General features: G+C 46.3%; 1 protein-coding gene across 1 annotated transcript in view; it reads left to right on the top strand.

Annotated features, from left to right (window-relative positions):
• The window catches only part of celf6 (CUGBP Elav-like family member 6), a 325,625-nt gene that overhangs the window by 4,078 nt on the left and 298,058 nt on the right, over window positions 1-23,489 (top strand). Inside the window, 1 exon segment of the mRNA XM_055662935.1 lies at window positions 1,244-1,326. Within this exon segment, the coding sequence (XP_055518910.1) occupies window positions 1,244-1,326 (83 nt within the window).

Raw genomic sequence — 23,489 nt, 5'->3', positions numbered from 1 at the left:
TATGTTGCGTTGAGACTGGGATTGCTGCTTCCCCCAGGCGAGCAAAGCGGTGATATTGAGGAGTCCACGCCAAGTTAACACAGGGGGAGAGTTTCGTAAAACGGCCCTGCTTTACAAACCGAAGCATCCTCGCGGTGGACAAAAGTGCTGGAGAAACTCAGCGGGTGCAGCAGCATCTTGGAGCGAAGGAAATCAACGTTTCGTCCCGAAACGTTGCCTATTTCCTTCGCTCCATAGATGCTGCTGCACCCGCTGAGTTTCTCCAGCACTTTTGTCTACCTTCGATTTTCCAGCATCTGCAGTTCCTTCTTAAACACATAATCGTGGTGAATCTCTTCCCTCCCTCCCCTCTCTCGGAGTCTGACATTAGGCAGCTGCTCTCATTAGGCGTTAAAAAGTTTCAATTAACCAGTTATCCGAACCGAACGCGTTTCATAAACAGATGAATTCCTGTACTTTGAGTGGATGCATTAATGGACATGAATTTAACTTGGACTGGGGAGAGGGATTGTAAATGTGGAGGAGAGATTTTTACACACGCACACGCACACACACACATATATACACACACACACACACACACACACATATATATACATACACACACACACATACATATATATATACATATATATACACACATATACACATATATACACACATATATATATATACACACATACATATATATACACACACACACACACACACACATATATATATATACACACACTCACACACACATATATATATACACATAAACATACACACACACATATATATATATACACACACACACACTGTCACACGCACAGACACACACACTCGCCCACACACGCACAGAGTCACACACACTCACACGCACTGTCACACACATATCACATAATACGCGCACACACACACACACACATATATATACACACACACACACACACACACACACACACACACACAATAGGTGCCCCGGGTAAAAGTGAAATTTGTTGAATCTGAGCCCCCTAGTTTGAAAATGTTCTGACCCAGAAACATCACCCATTCCTTCTCTCCAGAGACGCTGCCTGTCCCGCTGAGTTACTCCAGCTTTTTGTGTCTATCTTGGGTTTAAACCAGCATCTGCAATTCCTTCCTACACATTTTGTGTGTGTGTGTGTGTTTTATCTGCCGTATAGGCAGACGCAACTCGATGCATTGAATCCACTGGCGTTTCTAGTGGAGAGTAAACTTGCTCTGTTTTCTAACGCAGGCTGTGCCTTCCTCACGTATTGTGCTAGGGACTCGGCGCTCAAAGCACAGAGTGCGCTACACGAACAGAAGACATTGCCAGGGGTAAGTGGACGAAGCCTGTTTGCAGAGTGTTGGAAAAAACCCCTCCCCATCCCATCCCCTCCCCATCCACCCTGTTGCGAGTTGCGCTGTCTGTGTGGAATCCTCCTGTGATCTCTCGTTAATACCTTCCACTCGAGAGAGGTGGAGAGCGATTTTTTCACTTCATTTTTTCCCCCCCTCTCCTATAAAACACGTCGATCTGGCTTTGTCAGTTGCTGCAGCCGACAATGAGATCGCTGCAAGATTTCGCGTTGTGTAGTTGCTTGTTTAATAGACAAATCTGTTGAGACGGGGGAAAAAAAACACGTATTGCTGAAGTGTGTGTGTGTGTGTTGTGTTGTGTTTTGTTTTTCGCTCTGGCTGCGACTCTGCAAAAGATTGTTCAAACTGGCACTGAATTATGCTCTGTGTTTTCCTTGAACTGAGTTGTTGTATTTGACTAAGTTAAGATGGGAACTTTCTTCTCCCCCGTTAGGGTATTTTGACTTGCCCGCTTCCCCAATGTTGGGTCTTAGTGAAAAGTTGGAGGCATGTTGATGTTCTGATCTGTGTGTTCTGATCTGTGGCTGCCGCTGGCGTGTCAAGCGCGGTTGTGAACGATGAGAGACGCCACATGTGTTTGCTGACCCAACCACCGTGTCGTTAGTTACAGTCGGAGTGGTGGTGGGGTGAAACTCTTCGATCCGCGTATCTTCACAGGGGAAGTGATTTCCTGCTTCCACTGAAACCAGCAGTCTGAGCGTTTCGGGCCGAAACTTTGAAGGAAATAGGCAACGTTTCGGGTCGAAACCCTTCCGATTTCATTCCAGTTGAAATGACTTTGATTTGATGGACGGAATGTTATCTGGCCCTCTATTTGAAGACTGATGACATTGTCCCTTTAGACATCAGAGACTCTCAAAGATATCTTCTTGTTTATGAAAATGAATTTGGAATAAATATGTTCTGGATAAAAGTCATTTAAGAAGGAAATGCAGATGCTGGAAAATCGAAGGTAGACAAAAAAAAGCTGGAGAGACTCAGCGGGTGCAGCAGCATCTATGGAGCGAAGGAAATAGGCAACGTTTCGGGCCGAAACCCTGAAGGAAATAGGCAACGTTTCGGGTCGAAACCCGCAAGGGTTTCGTCCCGAAACGTTGCCTATTTCTTTCGCTCCATAGATGCTGCTGCACCCGCTGAGTTTCTCCAGCACTTTTGTGTACCTTCGATTTTCCAGCATCTGCAGTTCCTTCTTAAATTTTAAGGGCCTGTCCCATTTACGTGTCCTTGGCACGCAAAATACGTCGACCACATTGACAGCAGCGGCAAGTGTTGAGATGAACTCGAATTGTTGGGCTGCGTAACAAAGGGCCTGTCCCACTTGGGCGATCTTTTGGGCGACTACAAGCGACAATTTTTGATGTCGGAGGTGAATGCTAGTAACATTACTATGAGAACTAGGTGAATGCTAGTCCTCGACAGTCGCCTAAAGAGTCGCCTCAGTGGGACAGCCCCACAACACAGCCGATTTTTGATTTTCTTTTCTCTCTCCGGCATAGTGAGTGACATGTGTTGGGTGTTGGCAGCACCTTACTGCATTTAGCATTTGTACCGCTGGTATTGTGACTATGATGGGCTGTGTTGTTGGCTGGCTGTTTTTAGCATGAATATTTTTCCTGCTTAATTAGGAAAAAACACCGTTTGCATTCTTTTGCAACGACAACGGGGACTTTCTAATCTGCTGGTACACAAAAATGCTGGAGAAACTCAGCGGGTGCAGCAGCATCTATGGAGCGAAGGAAATAGGCCGAAACTCTTCTTCAGACTTTCTAATCTGCTAGCGGGTGATGTTATTAAAGTTGTGGCAGGTTGCAACGTTTGTAGGAAAAATGAGAAGTGGGGTGTGGGGGGTGGTTCTCCTGAATGGGGGACGTCGGAGATGGCAGTCGTAGGTACTCGGAGCTTTTTTGTTTTAAACTCGTGGACATTTTTCAACATGCTGAAAAAACGGTCCCGACTTTTACCTGATGCCTCGAGTGCCTACAGCTGGCATTACGAGCAACTACGAAATATCTACGGACTACTACGACCTCCTACGGCCTTAAGGCCCTGTCCCACTTTCCCGAGTTACTCACGAGTTTCCCCCTCGATTCAAACTCGAAGATGCCAGCCGTAGGTACTCGAGGCTATATATGTATATGTGTATATATATATATGAGCTATATATTATACTATATTATAGTATACTCGGGGCTAGATAGATATATATAGAAATATATATATATATATATAGATATAGATATAGATATACACATAGATATACACATAGATATACATATAGATATACATATATAGACATAGATATATAGACATAGATATATAGAGATAGATAGATATATAGACATATATATAGATATAGATAGATATATATAGACATAGATATATAGATATAGATATAGATATATATATAGACATAGACATTTTTCAACATGCTGGAAGAAAACGTCCCGACTTTTACCTGGTGCCTTGAGTACCTACAGCTGGCATTACGAGCTTCTACGAAATATCTACGACCTCCTACAGACTCGCTACGGACATTCTCCGAGTTTGAATCAAGGTGGGAAAACTCGGGAGAATTCGTGAGTAAAACTCTCTGCCAAAATGACAAGTGTCTCCGTTGCTTAATTTCGAGGTAGATAAGGGAAAGGCTTGTATGGGGTGACATTGGCTGGCGTTTGGGGCCGGGTTGCTACTGCAGTGTCTCCGCGTTCAGTTATCTAACGAGGGAGCTGTCCAACATTTCAGCACTTTCTGCGTGTGCAGGAAATGAACAGGGACATGCTGGTTTTAAACCGAAATGCTGGAGTAAAACTCAGCGGGACAGGCAGCAGCATCTCTGGGGAGAAGGGAACGGGGTCGAGACCCCCTCTTCAGACAATTTTGGAGGAGATGCACGGAACCCACCAGCCTTTTTTTATAACCCTGCCACAAACTCTAAATTTCCCTGCTATTAGCAACACGAAAACCACCTTTTCCCTTTCAAAGCCTCTGAAAATTGTTGGTCACCGAAGCTATCGGTTGATAAGTTGCAACAGGTCTTCACGCAAGGATTGAGAGGAGCTTTGCACAACTGAGCTGGTGAAAATATTATTATGTAAACACTGCATAAGGCTTGAGTGCTCTTCAGGACTTTCCTAACGCTGCGAATACTGGTGCTTCACATTAAAAAAACAAGTTATGAATATTTGTCATTCTGTTTATTTTTTTTTAATCTTTAAATTCGGTGGTGTGGTCGTCAGTGTTAAGAAGGGGGTTGCTCTTCTATGATAGCATTGAATGCTCTTCACACAGCAGTTCTTCTGAAGAAGGGTCTCGTCCCGAAACGTCACCCATTCCCCCTCTCCAGAGACTCTGCCTGTCCCACTGAGTCACTCCAGCTTTTTGTGTTCATCTTCAGTTCCGATTGCATGACTGCTCTACATTTTTTGTGTATGTTTAGATCAGCGTTTAATGGGTGAGGAATCATCCCCGGTATTCCAGAGTTTACAAGCCATTTAGAACGGAGACGAGGAAACACTCTTTCTCACAGAGAGTGGTGAGTCTGTGGAATTCTCTGCCTCAGAGGGCGGTGGAGGCCGGTTCTCTGGATGCTTTCAAGAGCGAGCTAGATAGGGCTCGGAGTTGGGAGAAGGCAGGAACGGGGTACTGATTGAGGATGATCAGCCATGATCTTATTGAATGGCGGTGCTGGCTCGAAGGGCCAAATGGCCTACTCCTGCACCTATTGTTTATTGTCAGAGTTGGATGTAAACATACCTGTTTCCTACCTCTGGGGGCAAAAAATAACAAACCTTTGCCTAATGAGGAGCAATTAACATTTGTTAAATAGCTCTATCATAAGCAGATAACAACTTTCCACAATATTTGCTCTGGTAAAGGTATCGTGTGAGATTGGACTTGGGATGAAGGGAGAGTTTTTAGGTGTGAACTTTGACCATTATATAAAATTTTACTTTTTTGGTTAACGTGCTTAAAATTGTGTATTTCTTTTTTACATTTCTCTCAAAAAAATCAACGATGACTTTTATTCATTGTTCTTTATCTCTCTACATCTATATCTAATTTTTCCCTTTTCCCTAACCAGTCTGAAGAAGGGTCTCGACCCAAAACGTCACCCATTCCTTCTCTCCAGAGATGCTGCCTGTCCCCGCTGAGTTACTCCAGCATTTGTTTGTTAAATTGCACGCTTTAAAACTTTTTTTAGAAGTTTCAACGTAGTCCGATCAGTATTCATGCTGCCTCGCTTGTAGTTTAATACAACGTCTACTGCTGTGACCTTTCCAGTATATGACATGTATAAGTGTTATTAATTGTATCATAGTCCTTGCAGATCCAGTCATTTGATTGTGCAAGAGAGAACTGCAGATGCTGGTCTAAATCGAAGGTAGACCCAAAATGCTGGGGTAACTCAGCAGGATAGTTCCCTGGATGGCGGGACTGACATATGGTGAAAGAATGGGTCGACTGGCCTTGTATTCACTGGAATTTCAAAGGCTGAGAGGAGATTTTATAGAAACATATTACATTTTCAAGGTAGACAAAAATGCTGGAGAAACTCAGCGGGTGCAGCAGCATCTATGGAGCGAAGGAAATAGGCAACGTTTCGTGTCGAAACCCTGAAGGAAATAGGCAACGTTTCGGGTCGAAACCCATAAGGGTTTCGACCCGAAACGTTGCCTATTTCCTTCGCTCCACAGATGCTGCTTTAGATATTTCCTTCGCTCCATAGATGCTGCTTTAGATATTTCGTTGCCTATCTCCTTCGCTCCATAGATGCTGCTGCACCCGCTGAGTTTCTCCAGCATTTTTGTGTACGTTTGATTTTACAGCATCTGCAGTTCCTTCTTAAATTTTCAAGGGGTTTGACAGGCGAGATGCAGGAAAAATGTTTCCCATGTTGGGGGAGTCCAGAACCAGGGGTCACTGGTTAAGAATAAAGGGCAGGCCATTGAGGTCTTAGATGAGGAAGAACTTTTTCAAGGACGGAAAGCAAGAGCTACTTGAAGTTAGAGAAGTCAATGTTCATACCTCTGGGTGTGTAAACTACCTAAGCGAAATATGAGGTGCTGCTCCTCCAATTTGCGCTGGGCCTCACTCTGACAATGGAGGAGGCCCAGGACTGAAAGGTCAGACTGGGAATGGGACGGGGAGTTAAAGTGCTGAGCCACCGGGAGATCGGGTCGGCTAAAGCTGACTGGGCGGAGGCGTTCAGCAAAACGATCGCCGAGCCTGCGTTTGGTCTCGCCGATGAACAGGAGTCCACACCTGGAACAGCGGGTACAGTAGATGAGGTTGGAGGAGGTGCAAGTGAGTCACTCCTGCTTCAGCTTGTATTCCTGCTAGCCGTGCCATGCGAAGTGTTCAGAGGAACACTAACAGAGACCGTCTTTAATAGCGTGTCTGAACTACCCAATATGGAAGACGGAACTAGCGATACCTGTCCATACCATTGGACTGTATACTGTAGATATTTTAGTAGACGTTCCACACCATTAAACGTTCACCTTGAACACCGTTACTACTGGTGTCGATTTAAAAAAAAAACTTGTAAATCCAATGAATAATGAATGATTTGACAGGCTTGAGAATTGAACTGTAGAAAACGAGTTTAATAAAATGTTATTGCTTTTTCATTTTGTGGACTAGCTGAATCGCAGACTTAGAAAAATAAAATAAAATAAAAGTGAGTGCTTGGAGTGAAACTTCCCCCTGCAGTATTAAGACTCAGACTTGTTGTGGAGAACTCTTTCCCCATTGAATCCATTCTGGTTCCTTGTAGATTTCACCCCACCCCCCCTCTCACAGTCGTGTAACCCCACTAGAAGTAGTTGTTGATGGTAGTTGAACGGTGAAAGATATTTGTGGGAGGGGGGAGGGGAGAAAGTGTGCCGTCCTCACCAATGCATGGTGGCAGCAGAGTTGCGGCCTTACAGTGCCAGAGTCCTGAGAGTTTGTCCTGACTTGGGGTGCTGTCTTACGGAGTTTGTGCGCGCCAGAGTGACCATGCCTGGCTTCTGTTTGTGGTGTTTTTGATGATCCTGATTTCTTTTGATTGTTATTTTTGGTGTGTATTAACTTTTTTGTCAATGATTAGTGATGTACAGCACTTTGTTGCAGCTATGTTTGTTTTTAAAGTGCTCTATAAATAAAATTATTATTATTATTCAGTAGTACTTCAGCACTACTCTCTGGTTGTGGTAGGATGGTTCAGTTGCCTGATAACAGCTGGGAAGAAACTGCCCCTGAATCTGGAGGTGTGTGCGTTTTCACACTTCTGTACCTCTTGCCTGATGGGAGAGGGGAGAAGAGGGAGTGGCCGGGGTGCGACTGGTCCTTGATGATGCTGCTGGCCTTGCCGAGGCAGCGTGAGGTGTAGATGGAGTCAATAGAAGGGAGGTTGGTTTGTGCGATGGTCTGGGCTGTGAACACAATTCGCTGCAATTCCTTGCGGCCTTGGATGGAGCTGTTCCCAAACCAAGCTGGGATGCATCCCGATAAAAATGCTTTCGATGGAGCATCTGTAGAAGTTGGCAAGAGTTGTAGGGGACATGCCGAACTTCCTAAGCCTTCTAAGGAAGTAGAGACATCGGTCGTCATTTCAATATGGAAGTTCCAGGAAAAGTTGTTGGTGACGTTGACTCCTGGGAATTTGGAGTTTTCAATGCCATCAATGCAAACTGGGGTATGTGTCCCATTTGGCTTTCTGAAGTCCATCACTGCCTCCGTTGTCTTGCTGACACTGAGAGTAGGGTTCAAGAAAGAACTGCAGATGCTGGAATAATCAAAGGTGGACAAAAATGCTGGGGAAACTCAGCGGGTGAGGCAGCATCTATGGAGCGATTGAATAGGTGAAGTTTCGGGTCGAGACCACTTCATCAGACTAGACTAGTTCCCATTCCGAATTCGACCTTTCTGTCCTGGGCCTCCTCCATGGCCAGAGTGAGTCCCACCGTAAATTGGAGGAGCAGCACCTCATATTTTGCTTGGGTAGTTTACACCCCAGCGGTATGAACATTGACTTCTCCAATTTCAGGTAGTCCCTGCTTTCTCCATCCTACCCCCACCCTTCCCAGCTCCCCCACAGCCCACTGTCTCCGCATCTTCCTTTCTTCTTCCTGAACCCCCCGCATCAGTCTGAAGAAGGGTCTCGACCCGAGACGTCACCTATTCCTTTGCTCCATAGATGCTGCCTCACCCGCTGAGTTTCTCCAGCATTTTTGTCTTCCTTTGAGAGTAGGGTTGTGTCTCGACATCGTGTCGCGAGGTTCTCGATCTACTTCTTGTATCAGTCTCATTGTATGCGGTCCGCAATGGTAGTTTCGTCACAACTGCCCACAACAAATGCAACCTGCCCCAACCTACAACCTGTCTGACATTGGGATCTTCAGCTACTTCTGGAGTCTCCAGAATTGCCCTCCGTAACAAGTCTTGCCCGAAAGAGAGGGGAGGGGGGGGGGGGAATCAGAAGATGGTAAAGAGAGCTGGGACGAATAATTAGAAACTGTCGACAAGAATCGAACAATAAATGTTGCCTCTTTTGTTATTGTCACCTCTCTCAGCTAGAGTGAGGGAGAGTTGATTCTCTTTGGAGATTCCAATTGTTGCAGTCACATTTTGAGAATTTATGATACCAATTTATTTAGCGAACTCTGCAGAATATTGATTTTTATTTAGGCGGATAATTAAATATTTATTTTCACTTTGTTAAGCTCTGGAGGTCAGCATCCATATAAGACCAAACAAGAAATCAATAGATTAGTTTGCGGGCCATAATATTTAATTTTGCTTTGATAAATATTTGACCACTTCTTGGATGTGGAAACTTACCGTCGAGGTAAGATGAATGGCGTGTTACGTGGCCGAGTCGAGAGTTTTAGTTTGGAGAAACGCCGTGGGAACGGGCCCACCCTGTCCGTGGCGTCCAGCGATCCCCCCCCGACGCACACAGACGCACACAGACGCACACGCACACAGACACACACGCACACAGACACGTGCACACACACAAATGCTAGCTCACACACGCACACACGCTGACACACAGACACAGACAGACAGACACACACACACACACAGACACACACACGCACACACGCACACAGACACACGCGCACACACATGCTAATTCACACACACACTAATGCTAGTTCACAGACACACACAAACACTAACGCTATCTATCACACACACACACACGCTGACACAGACACACACAAGCATGCACGCGCACACACACTGACACACACACACGCTGACACACACACAGACACAGACACACACAGACACGCTCTATCACACGGAGACACGCGCTATCTCACACACACACACAGCATGCACCCGCACACACACACGCTGACACACAGACACACACACACAGACACACGCTCTATCACACGGGGACACACGCGATATCACACACACACACACTAACGCACACACACACTAACGCACACACACACTAATGCACACACACTAATGCACACACACACACACGCTGACACAGACACAGCCAGACACAGCCAGACACAGACACAGACACACAGACACACAGACACACAGACACACATACACACACACACACACACACACACACACAATTAATCTCTAAACCTGTACGTCTTTGGAGTGCGGGAGGAAACCGGAGCACCCGGATGAAAACCCACGCCAGTCACGGGGAGAACATGCAAACTCCGTACAGACAGCACCCGTGGTCGGGATCGAACCCGGGTCCCTGGCGCTGTGAGGCAGCAACTCTACCGCTGCGCCACCGTGCCACCCGCGGTCAGATGGACAAATGAAAGAAACTTGATCATCTTCTCTAAAATCCCGTCACGCAAAATATTTCACCCGGTGCTTCTGCCCTTTACCCCAGCCGTGGTTTACTTGTTTGTGAATATTTGCGGCTCCCTTTGTTTCTTTCAGCGGCTTGCTCTGCATGTTGTCCCCTCATCCCCCAGGGACTTGAATCGCTGGCTGCTATCAGCTCACTCCATCAACAAATAGCTCCAGGGTGTCTCTGTGACTATTTTTACCAGAGAGACAAGCGCAGCACGAGGGTTCCTTTTCCGAGTCTGTTTTGGGTTTCTATCAGGGCCTGAATTCATCTGCAGACACGTCATCAGCCCCAACACAAGAGATGGCCACAAATAACACCGGCCAGTCCTTCTTGAGCTGTGTGCTGTGATGTGAAAAGCAGGTTTCACAGTCGAGAAAAAAAACCCAAAAGCTAACAGATTTGGTTCATTTTTCTCCCTACCCCCTTGTGTTTTAATAAATGTAGCTCTTGGCTTTTTTTGAACTGGGACATCGCTGGCTTGAAATCCAAGGAACAAACTCTAATCTGATCTCCAAGCTCTCAATGTTTAAGAAGGAACATCAGTGTGATGATCAGCCATGATCACATTGAACTGGCTCGAAGGGCCGAATGGCCTACTCCTGCACCTATTGTCTATTGTCTATTGGAACTGCAGATACTGGAAAAATCGAAAGTAGCGTCTACGGAGAGAGAGGGAGTAGGCAACGTTTTGGGTCGAGTCTGAAGAAGGGTCTCAACCCGAAAAGTCACCTACTCCTTTTCTCCATAGATGCTGCCTCACCCGCTGAGTTCCTCCAGCATTTTTGTCTACTTCCAAGCTCATAATGATCTATTAGTTTTCCTTGATCTTCATCCCCACTCGTTTTCACACCTTGCACTTCCTTATCTCTGGATGTCCCTGGATTAAATTGCCCAGGTAGATAAAATCTGAAGAAGGGTTTCGGCCCGAAACGTTGCCCATTTCCTTCGCTCCATAGATGCTGCCGCACCCGCTGAGTTCCTCCAGCACTTTTGTCTACCAGTTGGATAAGATGTTGCCTTAACGAATATTATACTCTGCCTCCATTAATCTAATAATTGCACAAAGAAAATCACAACTTTTTTTTAGTCTCTTGGGTTTCTAGGCTGGTGAGTAATCTGTTTTTAATTCTAGGGCAATCCTTGTAGGGTGGGGAACCTTCTCGGTTTCCCAGGGACATTGAGGCCAATTAGTGTTCTCCGTTAACTGGTCCCAGTTTGAGTTCTGTTGGATGAACAAATCTACCAGAGACTTCTCCAGTCTGTGTGGCCTCGAGCCATGTTGGCCCCCATTCAGTAGTTAAGCAATTATTAATATGTTCTGCAAATATTAATTTAACTTTTGACCCGATAGTTAACACACATTGCCAAGTTAAATATATAAATACATTTGGGGGGGCGGGGAAAGATAAATTAAAAAAATAGAAATTAAAAATAATACATTGGGCCAATCCCCCTTCCAATGGATCCTCAGGATGCATCCCAGCTTGGTTTAGGAACAACTCCATCCAAGACCGTAACGAAATCACAGCGCATTGTGGACCCGGCCCAACCCAACCTCCCTTCAATTGACTCCATTTGCACCTCGCGCTGCCTCGGCAAGGCCAGCAGCATCATCAAGGACCAGTCGCACCCCAGCCACTCCCTCTTCTCCCCTCTCCCATCGGGCAAAAGGTACAGAAGTGTGAAAACGCACACACCTCCAGATTCAGGGGCAGTTTCTTCCCAGCAGTGATCAGGCAACTGAATCATCCTACCACAACCAGAGAGCAGTGCTGAACTACTATCTACCTCATTGGTGAGCCTGGGGCAGCGGTAGAGTTGCTGCCTTGCAGCCCCAGAGACCCGGGTCCAATCCTGACTACGGGTGCTGTCTGTACGGAGTTTGCACGTTCTCCCCGTGACCTGCGTGGCTTTTCTCTGGGTGCTCCAGTGTCCTCCCACACTCCAAAGACGTGCAGGTTTGTAGACTAATTGGCTTGGTAAAATAGTAAAATGTCCCCTGTGTGTGTGTGTGTGTGTGTGGGATAGTGTTAGCGTGCGGGGATCGCTGGTCGGCGCGGACTCGGTGGACCGTAGGGCCTGTTTCCGCGTTGTATCTCTAAACTAAAATGACTGAGATTATCGGCCGTGTGTTGGAAAATATTTGGATCTGGCCTTTAATACACTCCAGACTTCCCACCACTGACCCCAAATCCACCATGTAACCTTTGGGGTTTTTTTTTTAAAGTTATTACTTTAATATTTCTTCTCTGTGATCCTGTGGTCATGTTCTCCGTTTAAGTCTGCCTGTGGTTTGATCGGGAATGTCCAATTCCAGCTGTTTTGCCTGTTTTGTGCACAGCTGGATTACGGTCAAAGCCAGGAATTAAAATATAAGCACTTCTCGATTTATGAAGGGGATTTGTTCCTGGATTACGTTGTTTTTCAGCGGAATGTTCAGTCTTGTGATCTGCATGCACATGTTTTAAAGCCCTGTCCCACTGTACGAGTTCATTCAAGTGCTCTCCCGAGTTTAAAAAAAATTCAAACTCGTGGTAAACACGGAGAATGTACGTAGCGGGTACGTCGGAGCTCGGGGACGTCTCTTGGCGGCTCGTAACGCTAACGGCAGGTACTCGGGAAACGCGGTAAGCTCGGGAAGATTTTTCAACAGTTGAAAAATGTCCACGAGAGCCCTGAGTACCGACGAGCGGCCATTACCGTAAATCTCCGCGTTCGAATCAGGGCAAACTCGGGAGAACTCTTGGAATGAACTCGTACAGTGGGACAGGGCTTTTAGTATTGTGTATTTCAGCATGTGAAGTGGCAAGCTGTACTGAAGAGGTTTTTGCCGATTGTAAAATGCTTACTTAAAAGTCAATGTCGTTGGATCCAAAATATGCAGATTGTGTGTTTAGCTTTAGGGATAGAGATAGAGAAACAGGCCCTTCGGCCCACCGAGTCCATGCCGACCAGCGATCCCCGCACACTGACACCACCCTACACAAACTGGGGACAACTTACAACCTTTACCAAAGCCAATTCGCCCAGAAACCTGTATGTCTTTGGAGTGTGCAGGGAAGCTGGATATTCCACACAGGTCACAGGGAGAATGTATAAACTCTCTGGCACTGTAAGGCAGCAACTCTACCGCTGTGCCACATACAGACTATCTGAGCAGAGCATCTTTAGACCCAATATATAAGGGACATACGGTGGCGCAGCGGTAGAGTTGATGCCTTACAGCGCCGGAGACCCGGGTTCAATCCCGACTACAGGTGCTGTCTGTACAAATATTGTACGTTTTCACCCAGATCTTCGGTTTCCTCCCACACTCCAAAGACGTACAGGTTTGTAGGCTAATTCGCTTGGTGTATGTGTAAATAGTCCCTAGTGTGTGTAGGATAGTGTTAGTGTCGCTGGTCGGCACAGACATGGAGGGCCGAAGGGCCTGTTTCATCGCTGTATCTCTAATCTAAACCAATCTTGCTTCGACCTCCCCTCGGCCTGAGATGCCCGTCTCCACAGATGCTGCCTGAGCTGCTGAATATTCTCCAGCTTTCAGTTTTTTCCAGTATCTAGAGCAGCTTGCAATGGCTCCAGCTGCCAACAGGCATGTTTTGTGGAGGAGGTGGTTGTGTGGACTGTGAACATCTAGTGCTTTCATTTGGAACGGTTTCTTTGCAAAACAATTCAATGCTACAAAAGACCCCCCGAGGCAAAGAAGGAGATGAGTCCTGTATAGGAAGGAACTGCAGATGCTGGTTTAAACCGAAGGTGGACACAAAATGCTGGAGTAACTCAGCGAGACAGGCAGCATCTCTGAAGAGAAGGAATGGGTGATGTTTCGGGTCGAGACCCTCCTTCAGACTGGGTTCCTTCAGGGTTGCGAGCTGATATGTCACCTAACTTTGTTCTCCAGAGATACTGCCTGACTTCCTTACTCCTTCTTAGAAAGGTCTCGACCTGAAATCTCCCCCCATTCTTTCTCTCCAGAGATGCTGCCTGTCCCACTTTCCTGAGTTATTCACTAATTCTCCCGAGTTTTCTAACTCGCTGAATGTTCGTAAAGAGTCCGTGGATATATCGTAGCCGCTCGTTACGCCAGAGTGGGTACTCTGGGCTATTATTTTACCCGTGGACATTTTTCATCAGGCTGGGAAAAAAAAAAAACGTCCCAACATACCCGATGCCCCGAGTACCTACGGCTGGCATTACGAGCCGCTACGATATATCCACGGACTCGTTACGAACATTCAGCGAGTTTGAAAACGCGGGAGAATTCATGAATAACTCGGGGAAAGTGGGACAGGCCCTTTAACTTTCGACAGGCTTTTCTTACGTCTGTCTAAAAAAAAACACACTCTCTTCATCTTGTATTGGTTTTACCTTCTCGTCTGTTGCTACGCCAACGCTTTCAGCGAGTTCACACGTACACCTACCGTGCAGAGCGATCTCGTGCTGAAACTTGGAGCGTGTGTGTGTGTTTCTGTGGCAGGGTTGCCAATCACTCTCTGGGTGTCGGCACAGTGTGTGTAATACTCTACCACATGCTCATGCAGGGCTCCAATCCTGTCATGTTTTCAGCATTCCATTAGAGCTGCTTCTTTGCCGAAGCTACCTCCGATCCCTTCCCTCTCTGGAAAAATATACAGCGCGCCTCGGTGTAAAGTTTTCCAAATGCCATTTTGTCCCGTCACCCCACCTACATAGATGATGCCTCTTTGTCAGGAAGGAACTGCAGATGCTGGTTTAAACCAAAGACAGACACAAAATTCTTAAGGGGTTGGACAGGCTAGATGCAGGAAGATTGTTCCCTGTTGGGGAAGTCCAGGACAAGGGGTCACAGCTGCAGGATAAAGGGGGAAATCCTTTAAAACCGAGATGAGAAGAACTTTTTTTCACACAGAGAGTGGTGAATCTCTGGAACTCTCTGCCACAGAGGGTAGTTGAGGCCAGTTCATTGGCTATATTTAAAGAGGGAGTTAGATGTGGCCCTTGTGGCTAAGGGGATCTCTGGAGAGAAGGTACGGGATACTGAGTTGGATGATCAGCCATGATCATATTGAATGGCGGTGCAGGCTCGAAGGGCCGAATGGCCTACTCCTGCACCTAATTTCTATGTTTCTATGTTTCTATGACTCAGCGGGACGGGCAGCATCTCTGGAGAGAAGGAATGGGTGACGTTTCAGGATGAGACACTTTTTCAGACTGAGTCTAGGGGGGGGAGGGACATTTAGAGATAAGGAAGTTTGAGGTGTGAAAACAAGACAAAGTGGATGGAGATCAAGAAAAATTTAGAACAGATCATTGTCAGCTAGGAGGTCACAACATCAACCATTCCTTCTCTCCAGAGATGCTGTCTGTCCCGCTGAGTTACTGCAGCTTTTTGTCAAATAATTTAAGCCCCTTGTCTGTTCTTGCCATGTCAATAGACAATAGGTGCAGGAGTAGGCCATTCAGTCTTTCGAGCCAACACGATCATCCCCAATCAGTACCCTACTACTGTCCTCCTACTGTATTTAATGCAGCCTTGATCGAGGCATGTGTGGAGTCTTTCACTACTAAGAGCCGGTCTCCTCCATTGTCAGAGTGAAACTAAATGCAAATTGGGGGAACAGCATCTCATATTGTGCTTGGGCAGCTTACAGCCCAGTGGTACGAATATTGATTTCTCCAACTTCAAGTAACCCTGGCATTCCCTCTCTCTCCATCCCTCCCCCACCCAAGTTGCACCAGCTTCTCGTTCTCACCCAGCACACAGCTAACAATGGCCTGTTTCCTTCATCACCCTTATCTTCTTTGCCTATCATTTGTTCTATCTCTCTCCCTCTCTACATCACCACCCGTATCTCTCGTTTCCCTCTCCCCCCCCCCCCCCCCCCCCCCCCACCCCCCCCAGTCTGAGGAAGGGGTCTCGAACAATGAAACCGTCGCCCATTCCTTCCTCTCCAGACATGCTGCCTGACCCGCTGAGTTGCTCCAGCAATTTGTGCCTGCCTTTGGTGACTATGAAGATGTCTGCCTGCTCTGTACACAGCGGCAGGTGTGAGCAGACGGATTTCAAAGCTAAGCCGACACTTCACAAGAAAAACAAACCTCTTCTGTGTGAAGATCTTTGATCCTCCCTGTCCTGTTTTTCTGTCACCGAGCTTTTGGAAGGCTCATGACTGACGTCAAACGCATTAAATGACTATGCGGTTCATACTGTGACTGCAGTTGTCAATTTCAGCTGCTTGTGTTCCCTGAGAAATGCGTTCACTTTTATAATATTATCTCCGTTTATTTTGCTCCTTTTTAATTTTCACAACCAACCACCTGAACTTCAGTTTGGTTTATTGTCTCTGTTTAACCGAGGTGCGGCGAAAAGCTTCTTGTAGAGTGCTAAAGGGTCAACAGAAAGACAATACATGATTACAATCGAGCCATTGACAGAGTACAGATACATGGTGAGGGGATAACGTTTAGTGCAAGGTAAAGTCTGGTCAAGGATAGTCCGAGGGACATCAAACGGGTAGATAGTAGGTCGGCGCTGCTCTCTGGTTGTAGTTGGAACAGATCAAGTCCCAACCTGCTGTTAATTACTGCTTCATTTAATCTTGTTTGCTCAATGTATAAATGTGTATAATTTGGTGTACATACAACAAAACTGCTGGTGTACATATGGTGTACATATAACTGCTGGTGTAACATAGAAACATAGAAACATAGAAATTAGGTGCAGGAGTAGAGGCCATTCGGCCCTTCGAGCCTGCACCGCCATTCAATATGATCATGGCTGATCATCCAACTCAGTATCCCGTACCTGCCTTCTCTCCATACCCCCTGATCCCCTTAGCCACAAAGGCCACATTTAACTCCCTCTTAAATATAGCCAATGAACTGGCCTCAACTACCCTCTGTGGCAGAGAGTACCAGAGATTCACCACTCTCTGTGTGAAAAAAGTTCTTCTCATCTCGGTTTTAAAGGATTTCCCCCTTATCCTTAAGCTGTGACCCCTTGTCCTGGACTTCCCCAACATCGGGAACAATCTTCCTGCATCTAGCCTGTCCAACCCGTTAAGAATTTTGTAAGTTTCTATAAGATCCCCTCTCAATCTTCTAAATTCTAGAGAGTATAAACCAAGTCTATCCAGTCTTTCTTCATAAGACAGTCCTGACATCCCAGGAATCAGTCTGGTGTATGGTGTACATATAACTGCTGGTGTACATATGGTGTACATACAACTGCTGGTGTACATATGGTGTACATATAGCTGCTAAATTTGATAAGATAATTACAAGCAGTTAAGGAATAAGGAGTGGGAATGAATAAGCTTTAGTTTGTTCCTGCTCCTTTTCGGACACATACGATTTGATTGATTTGTGACACGTGTTGTTTTGTTCCTTGTATGCTGTTTCACGCTTGCCTTTTATTCCTTTATTCTGTTCGAAATAAAAAATAAGAATATATTAATTTCAAGGTGGCTGTCTTACAGACCATAGGTTCTGGGAGCAGAATTAGGCCGTTCGGCCCGACATGTCTACTCCGCCGTTCAATAATGAGTCATCTATCCATCCCTCTCAACACCATTCTCCTGCCTTCTCCCCATAACCCCGACACCTGTCTAATCAAGAATGTTTCTATATCTGCATTTTTTTTAAATCCATTGACTTGGCCTCCACCGCCTTCTTTAGCAATGACTAATTTCTCCCTTGCTATAAGAACTAAACTTGTGGAGGTGACAAGATCTGAAGACATTTTTACAAATGAAGAGCTTTCTGCCCTGGGCAGGATGGACCGAAGGGCCTGTTTCAATGCTGTATGGCTCCATGTCATGCTACGTCAGTTCCCAGCTGATCTACACCATGTATTGAAAATACTTCCTGGAAACGGGCCCTTCAGCCCACCGAGTCCATGCTGACCTGTTCGCACTAGTTTTTTGTTAACCCACTTTTGCGCGCAAGGGCCAGAAAAAGGGTCTCGACCCGAAACGTTACCCATTCCTTCACTCCAGAGTTGCTGCCTGTCCCGCTGAGTTACTCCAGCATTTTGTGACTTCCTCCAAACTCACCTGTCTTGGAAATGGAGCGTTTGGGGGAAAGGCGCGGAGTCATCGTGTGAATGTATCAAGTCAACACAGATGCCATCCAATTCTGGATCAAAGCCAAGTCACTGGCCCTTTGGTTGTGCCTTTGTTGGACTATAAATTTACAGGTGATAGGAGCAGAGTTAGGCCATTCCAGTCTACTCCGCTATTCAATCATGCCTGATCTATCTCTCCCTCCTAACCTCATTCTCCTGCCTTCTCCCCATAACACCCGACACCCGTACTAATCAAGAATCTGTGAATCTCTGCCTTAAAAATCTCTATCCATTGACTTGGCCTCCACAGCCTTGTGAAACAGAAAATAAATATAAAATGCCAGTGGAACCCAGCAGGTCAGGCAGCCTCTGTGGAAGGGGGAGAGGGAGGGGGAGGGGAAGAGAGGGATGGGGAGGAAGGGAGCGGGGTGGGGGGCGGGGAGAGAGGGAGACAGACCATACTCAATCTGAAACGTCACCTATTCCTTCTCTCCAGACGTGCTGCCTGTCCCGCTGAGTTACTCCAGCATGTTGTGTCTTCCTTCTGTGTAAACCGGCATCTGCAGTTCCTTCTGACACAATCACAGCTCTGGGATTGGTTCTCTGCACTTCCAACCACGGATGACGGATGAAGGGGTGGGAGAGAAGTTAGATTTGGTGCAAATTTCCAAATGAGCAAAAAAAACGGATGCGGTTACTGAATTATTTAATTGAATTTGCTGCAATTTAATTTTGGATGCTCCCTTCCTCTGAAGAGAGAAGGAGGATGAATCCTTTTGTCTAGAACTTTGCATTTTCCTCTTGAGGGTTGGTGGTTTGATCACTGATAATTACTGATAATGAGGATCTCGGAATAATTACACCAGAAGTTGCCTGGACTTAAACATCGCGGATAAAATTGAAAAGCAGGCAGGCAAAATTCAAGCAGGTTTATTAAAAATGTCATCCCATTTCTTGTTCATTTCTTCCTGTCTTCACTGAAGATTAAAGGTGGTTTTAGTTGGTTATTTGCACCAGATATTGCCTGGGAGGTCATCACCTCGAGCCTGAAGAAGGGTCTCGACCCAAATCGTCATAACTTTGTCCCTTGCAACATCCTCCAATCTTTTCTGCACCCTGGTAACCTATGCCATCACTTTTCATGTCCATACCGTGGGATGATTGTTACGGGCTTGTACACGCTAGAGGCAGGAAACATGTTCCCGATGTTGGGGGAGTCCAGAACCTGGGGCCACACACAGTTTAAGAATAAGGGGTAAGTCATTTAGAACGGAGACGAGGAAACACTTTTTCTCACAGAGAGTGGTGAATCTGTGGAATTCTCTGCCTCAGAGGGCAGTGGAGGCCGGTTCTCTGGATGCTTTCAACAGAGAGCTAGATAGGGCTCTTAAAAATAGCGGAGTCAGGGGATTATGGGGGAGAAGGCAGGAACGGGGTACTGATTGGGGATGATCAGCCATGATCACATTGAATGGCGGTGCTGGCTCGAAGGGCCGAATAGCCTACTCCTGCACCTATTGTCTATGATACTGTCTTTCAATAATGAACATGTTGCTTTGGAGAGCAAACTGATAGGTGACTGCGGAATATTTCTCCCAGAACTGAAATATAAAGATAAGGTTATAACTTATTGTATGAGATAGCATGATAACAAGCTAGACATTTGCAGTTCTTTAATTTCCCTCTCTTTCCCCGATACAATATCCTTTCTCATAAAGACTGCAGGAAAATTGTGTTCCCCTCTCCTGAATGCCAACCCATCAAATCTCTGCTGCTTCTGGTGCCAATTTGTAAATGGCAAACCATCTTGAGTTTTGGTAACTCTTATAGTCTTATGTAAGACTATAAGAGTTACTATGGTGTTATGTCTGTCTTGAAGCTGTTGTGGCACTGTAATTTCCTCTAAGGATTATTAAAGGTTATTCAATTCAATTCAATTCAAGAAGGGTCTTGACCTGAAACGTCGCCCATTCTTTCTCTCCAGAGATGCTGCCTGTCCCGCTGAGTTACTCCAGCTTTTTGTGTCTATCTTCGGTTTAAATCAGCATGTGTTCAGTAGTTCCTTCTTACACTTAAATCTATAAGTGTTGAACTCTCTGTACCTGTACCCTGGATGGCAGCAGGAGCCTCGGTGGTGGTGGAGCCTCGGTGGCAGGGGGAGCCTTGTTGACAGGGGTGAGGGGTACACACGATTGAACCGCTATCGATGAGCGTGAGGGGAAGACAATAGGGGGACCAGAAAGGGGGACCTGGTGTGGGGGAGGGGAGGGGGGGGAAACTCTAGTTTTAGAATCCTCTAACCAGGTGATAAGCATGCGTTTGTTCGTTTATTCATTCATTCCGGTGAAGGCAATAGACAATAGGTGCAGGAGTAGAGGCCATTCGGCCCTTCGAGCCATCACCGCCATTCAATGTGATCACGGCTGATCATCCCCAATCAATACCCCGTTCCTGCCTTCTCCCCATATCCCCTATCTTTAAGAGCCCTATCTAGCTCTCTCTTGAAGGCGCCTGCCTTCAATCTCTCTTGAAGCAGCCAGCCGACAGTGGCTTGACTTTTTTTTTTCACTTTTTAAAATTTTAATCTCAAGTTTTCGTGTCCCTTGTGCGTTGCGACTGTCGGCCGACTGCCTTCCCTCCGCGGATGAATAACGCTTTAACGTATCGTAACTGGAAGGGTCCACGTTCCGATAGTACACGACTCCATTTAAAAACTTCGTCATCTTTAGCGTGAATTGTCAGAAATGTACATCATTCAGTGTCGATCCGTGCGTTGTTGCGTCTGCTTTTAATTGGCGGTTAATTGGAAGCTCAAAGTGATCGCGCTGGCTGAGGTTATTGATTAGTGTAACCGGGTGTAAAAAGCCATTAGACGTATGACAGCACGCTGGCCTGTGGAAATCTCTAATGCATCCTTTCAGCTCAGCTAATTAACATGAAACTGTCTCATAATTGGAAACTCTGAAAGTTGCCCTTCTCATCTGCGTCTATCTTCACACCAGACCTGGGTTCAAACTAATCAGATGCCCCGAATTTAAAAAGCTTGACTGACATTTGACCACTTTAGCCTGCTTCATACTCCTTCATCCCACATGTATCTTGCATCTGAAGATCGACACAAAAAGCTGGAGTAGCTCAGCGGGACAGGCAGCGTCTCTGCAGAGAAGGGATGGGTGACGTTTCGAGTCCAGGCCCTTCTTCTGACTGAATCTGGGCGATCGCTGGTCGGCGCTGACTCGAGGGGCCGAAGGGCCTGTTTCCATGCTGTATATCTAAAGTCAAGGTGCATGAATAGGGAAGGTTTTGAGGAATCGGGGGGGGGGGGAACAAGCTTATATGGGGCATCTTGGTGAGAAAGTTGGGCCGAATGGCCTGGTTTGTGCTGCATGACTTGCTGTAGTTTGGTTTAAATTCAATTTTATCCCTGATTAAATTTCACCTTCCCCCTAGTTAACGATGATCTATTCTACGTAATCTCTGTCCCCTTTGACATGTTTTCACACCTTGCTCTTCCTTATCTCTGTGTCTTGCTCTCCCCCCCGACTCTCAGTCTAAAGAAGGGTCTCAACCCGAGAAACGTCACCCATTCCTTCCATCCAGAGATGCTGCCCGTCCCACTGAGTTACTCCAGCATTTTCTGTCTAGCTTGGTCCGTTAATGTTTTGGGTCAAAGTGCCTTTGTCAGAAATGTGTTAGCTCCCTTACTCTTCCACAGATGCAGCCTAACCTGCAGAGTATTTCCAGCATAGTCTATTTTAAACCTAAATCGATGCCTTGTGTTTGGGCCTGTCTCTAAGCATATCGACCCTTGCTGTGCATGTCTGGAGCCTGTGACCAGCGTGGGTTTTCTCCGAGATCTTCGGTTTCCTCCCACACTCCAAAGACGTGCAGGTTTGTAGGTTAATTGGCTTGGTGTCAATGTCAAATTGTCCCTAGTGTGTGTGTGTGTGTAGGATAGTGTTAGTGTGTTGGGGATCGCCACTCGGTGGACCGAAGGGCCTGTTTCCGCGCTGTATCTCTAAACTAAACCTGCACATAAACCAAATCCTCCCCCATTCCCTGCATATCCAGTAGTCCTTTGAGTCTGGAGTAACTCAACAGGATTGGACCTGAACGGGGAACATTTTGGGTCGGGACCCCTCTAAAGTTCTTTCAACATGTCCATGTTCTCCAGAGATGCTGCCTGACCTACTGGGTAACTCCAGTACTTTGTCTTTGTAAACCAGCATCTGCAGATTCTTGTTTCATGATGTATCATGGGATCCCTGGGCTGCAGTGAGCAGCTCACAGGTGCCTTGGTCTTCAGAGACCCACCTGAATACCCAGTGATTTATTTTTAACTTAAAACTAAAAAAAATCATTTTGCACACTCTGAAACCATTTTCCATGGGGACTGCTTTAAACTTGCCCAGCCGACCAAATTCAGCGTAACATCCTTGTTCCACTGCACGTTTGAAGGTCTCCAATGAGTTGGATGGTGGCTCAGCACCGCTCTCTCGTTAGGATGGGATAGTTCGTATCCCTGATCACAGATGGGAAGAAACTGTCCCTGAATCTAGCTCTGACCCTGTGCATTTTCACACTTCTGTGCTGTCTTGCCAGACGGGAGAGGAAGTGACCGGGGTGAGACTGGTCCTTGATTATGCTGGTGGCCTTGCCGAGGCAGCGTGAAGTGTAGATGGAGTCAATGGATGTGGAGAATGGAAATGCTGAAGTGGCTTAGTGCATTATTGCTGGAGGTTAAATGGGTGATCCACTGATCCAATTTCTATAGTGGGGTAGTTTAGTTTAGAGATACAGCACGGAAATGGGCCCTTCGGCCCACCGAGTCTGCATTGACCAGCGATTCCACGCGCATTAACACAAACCTACACGCACTATGTCCAATTTTCACTTGTACCAAGTCACTTAACCTGCGAACCTGTACGTCTTTGTGATTGAGGCAGTGCAGCGTAGGTTCACGAGATTGATCCCTGGGATGGCGGGACTGTCATATGAGGAAAGATTGAAAAGACTGGGCTTGTATTCACTGGAGTTTAGAAGGATGATGGGGGGATTTTATTGAAACATATAAAATTATAAAAGGACTGGACAAACTAGATGCAGGAAAATTGTTCCCAATGTCGGGCGAGTCCAGAACCAGGGGCCACACAGTCTTAGAATAAAGGGGAGGCCATTTAAGACTGAGGTGAGAAAAAACCTTTTCACCCAGAGAGTTGTGAATTTGTGGAATTCCCTGCCACA

Source organism: Leucoraja erinacea, chromosome 36 (assembly GCF_028641065.1).
Source record: "Leucoraja erinacea ecotype New England chromosome 36, Leri_hhj_1, whole genome shotgun sequence".
Taxonomy (NCBI): domain Eukaryota; kingdom Metazoa; phylum Chordata; class Chondrichthyes; order Rajiformes; family Rajidae; genus Leucoraja; species Leucoraja erinaceus.
The sequence above is the reverse complement of the archived record's forward strand: the minus strand, read 5'-3'. Positions and strand labels throughout refer to the sequence as shown.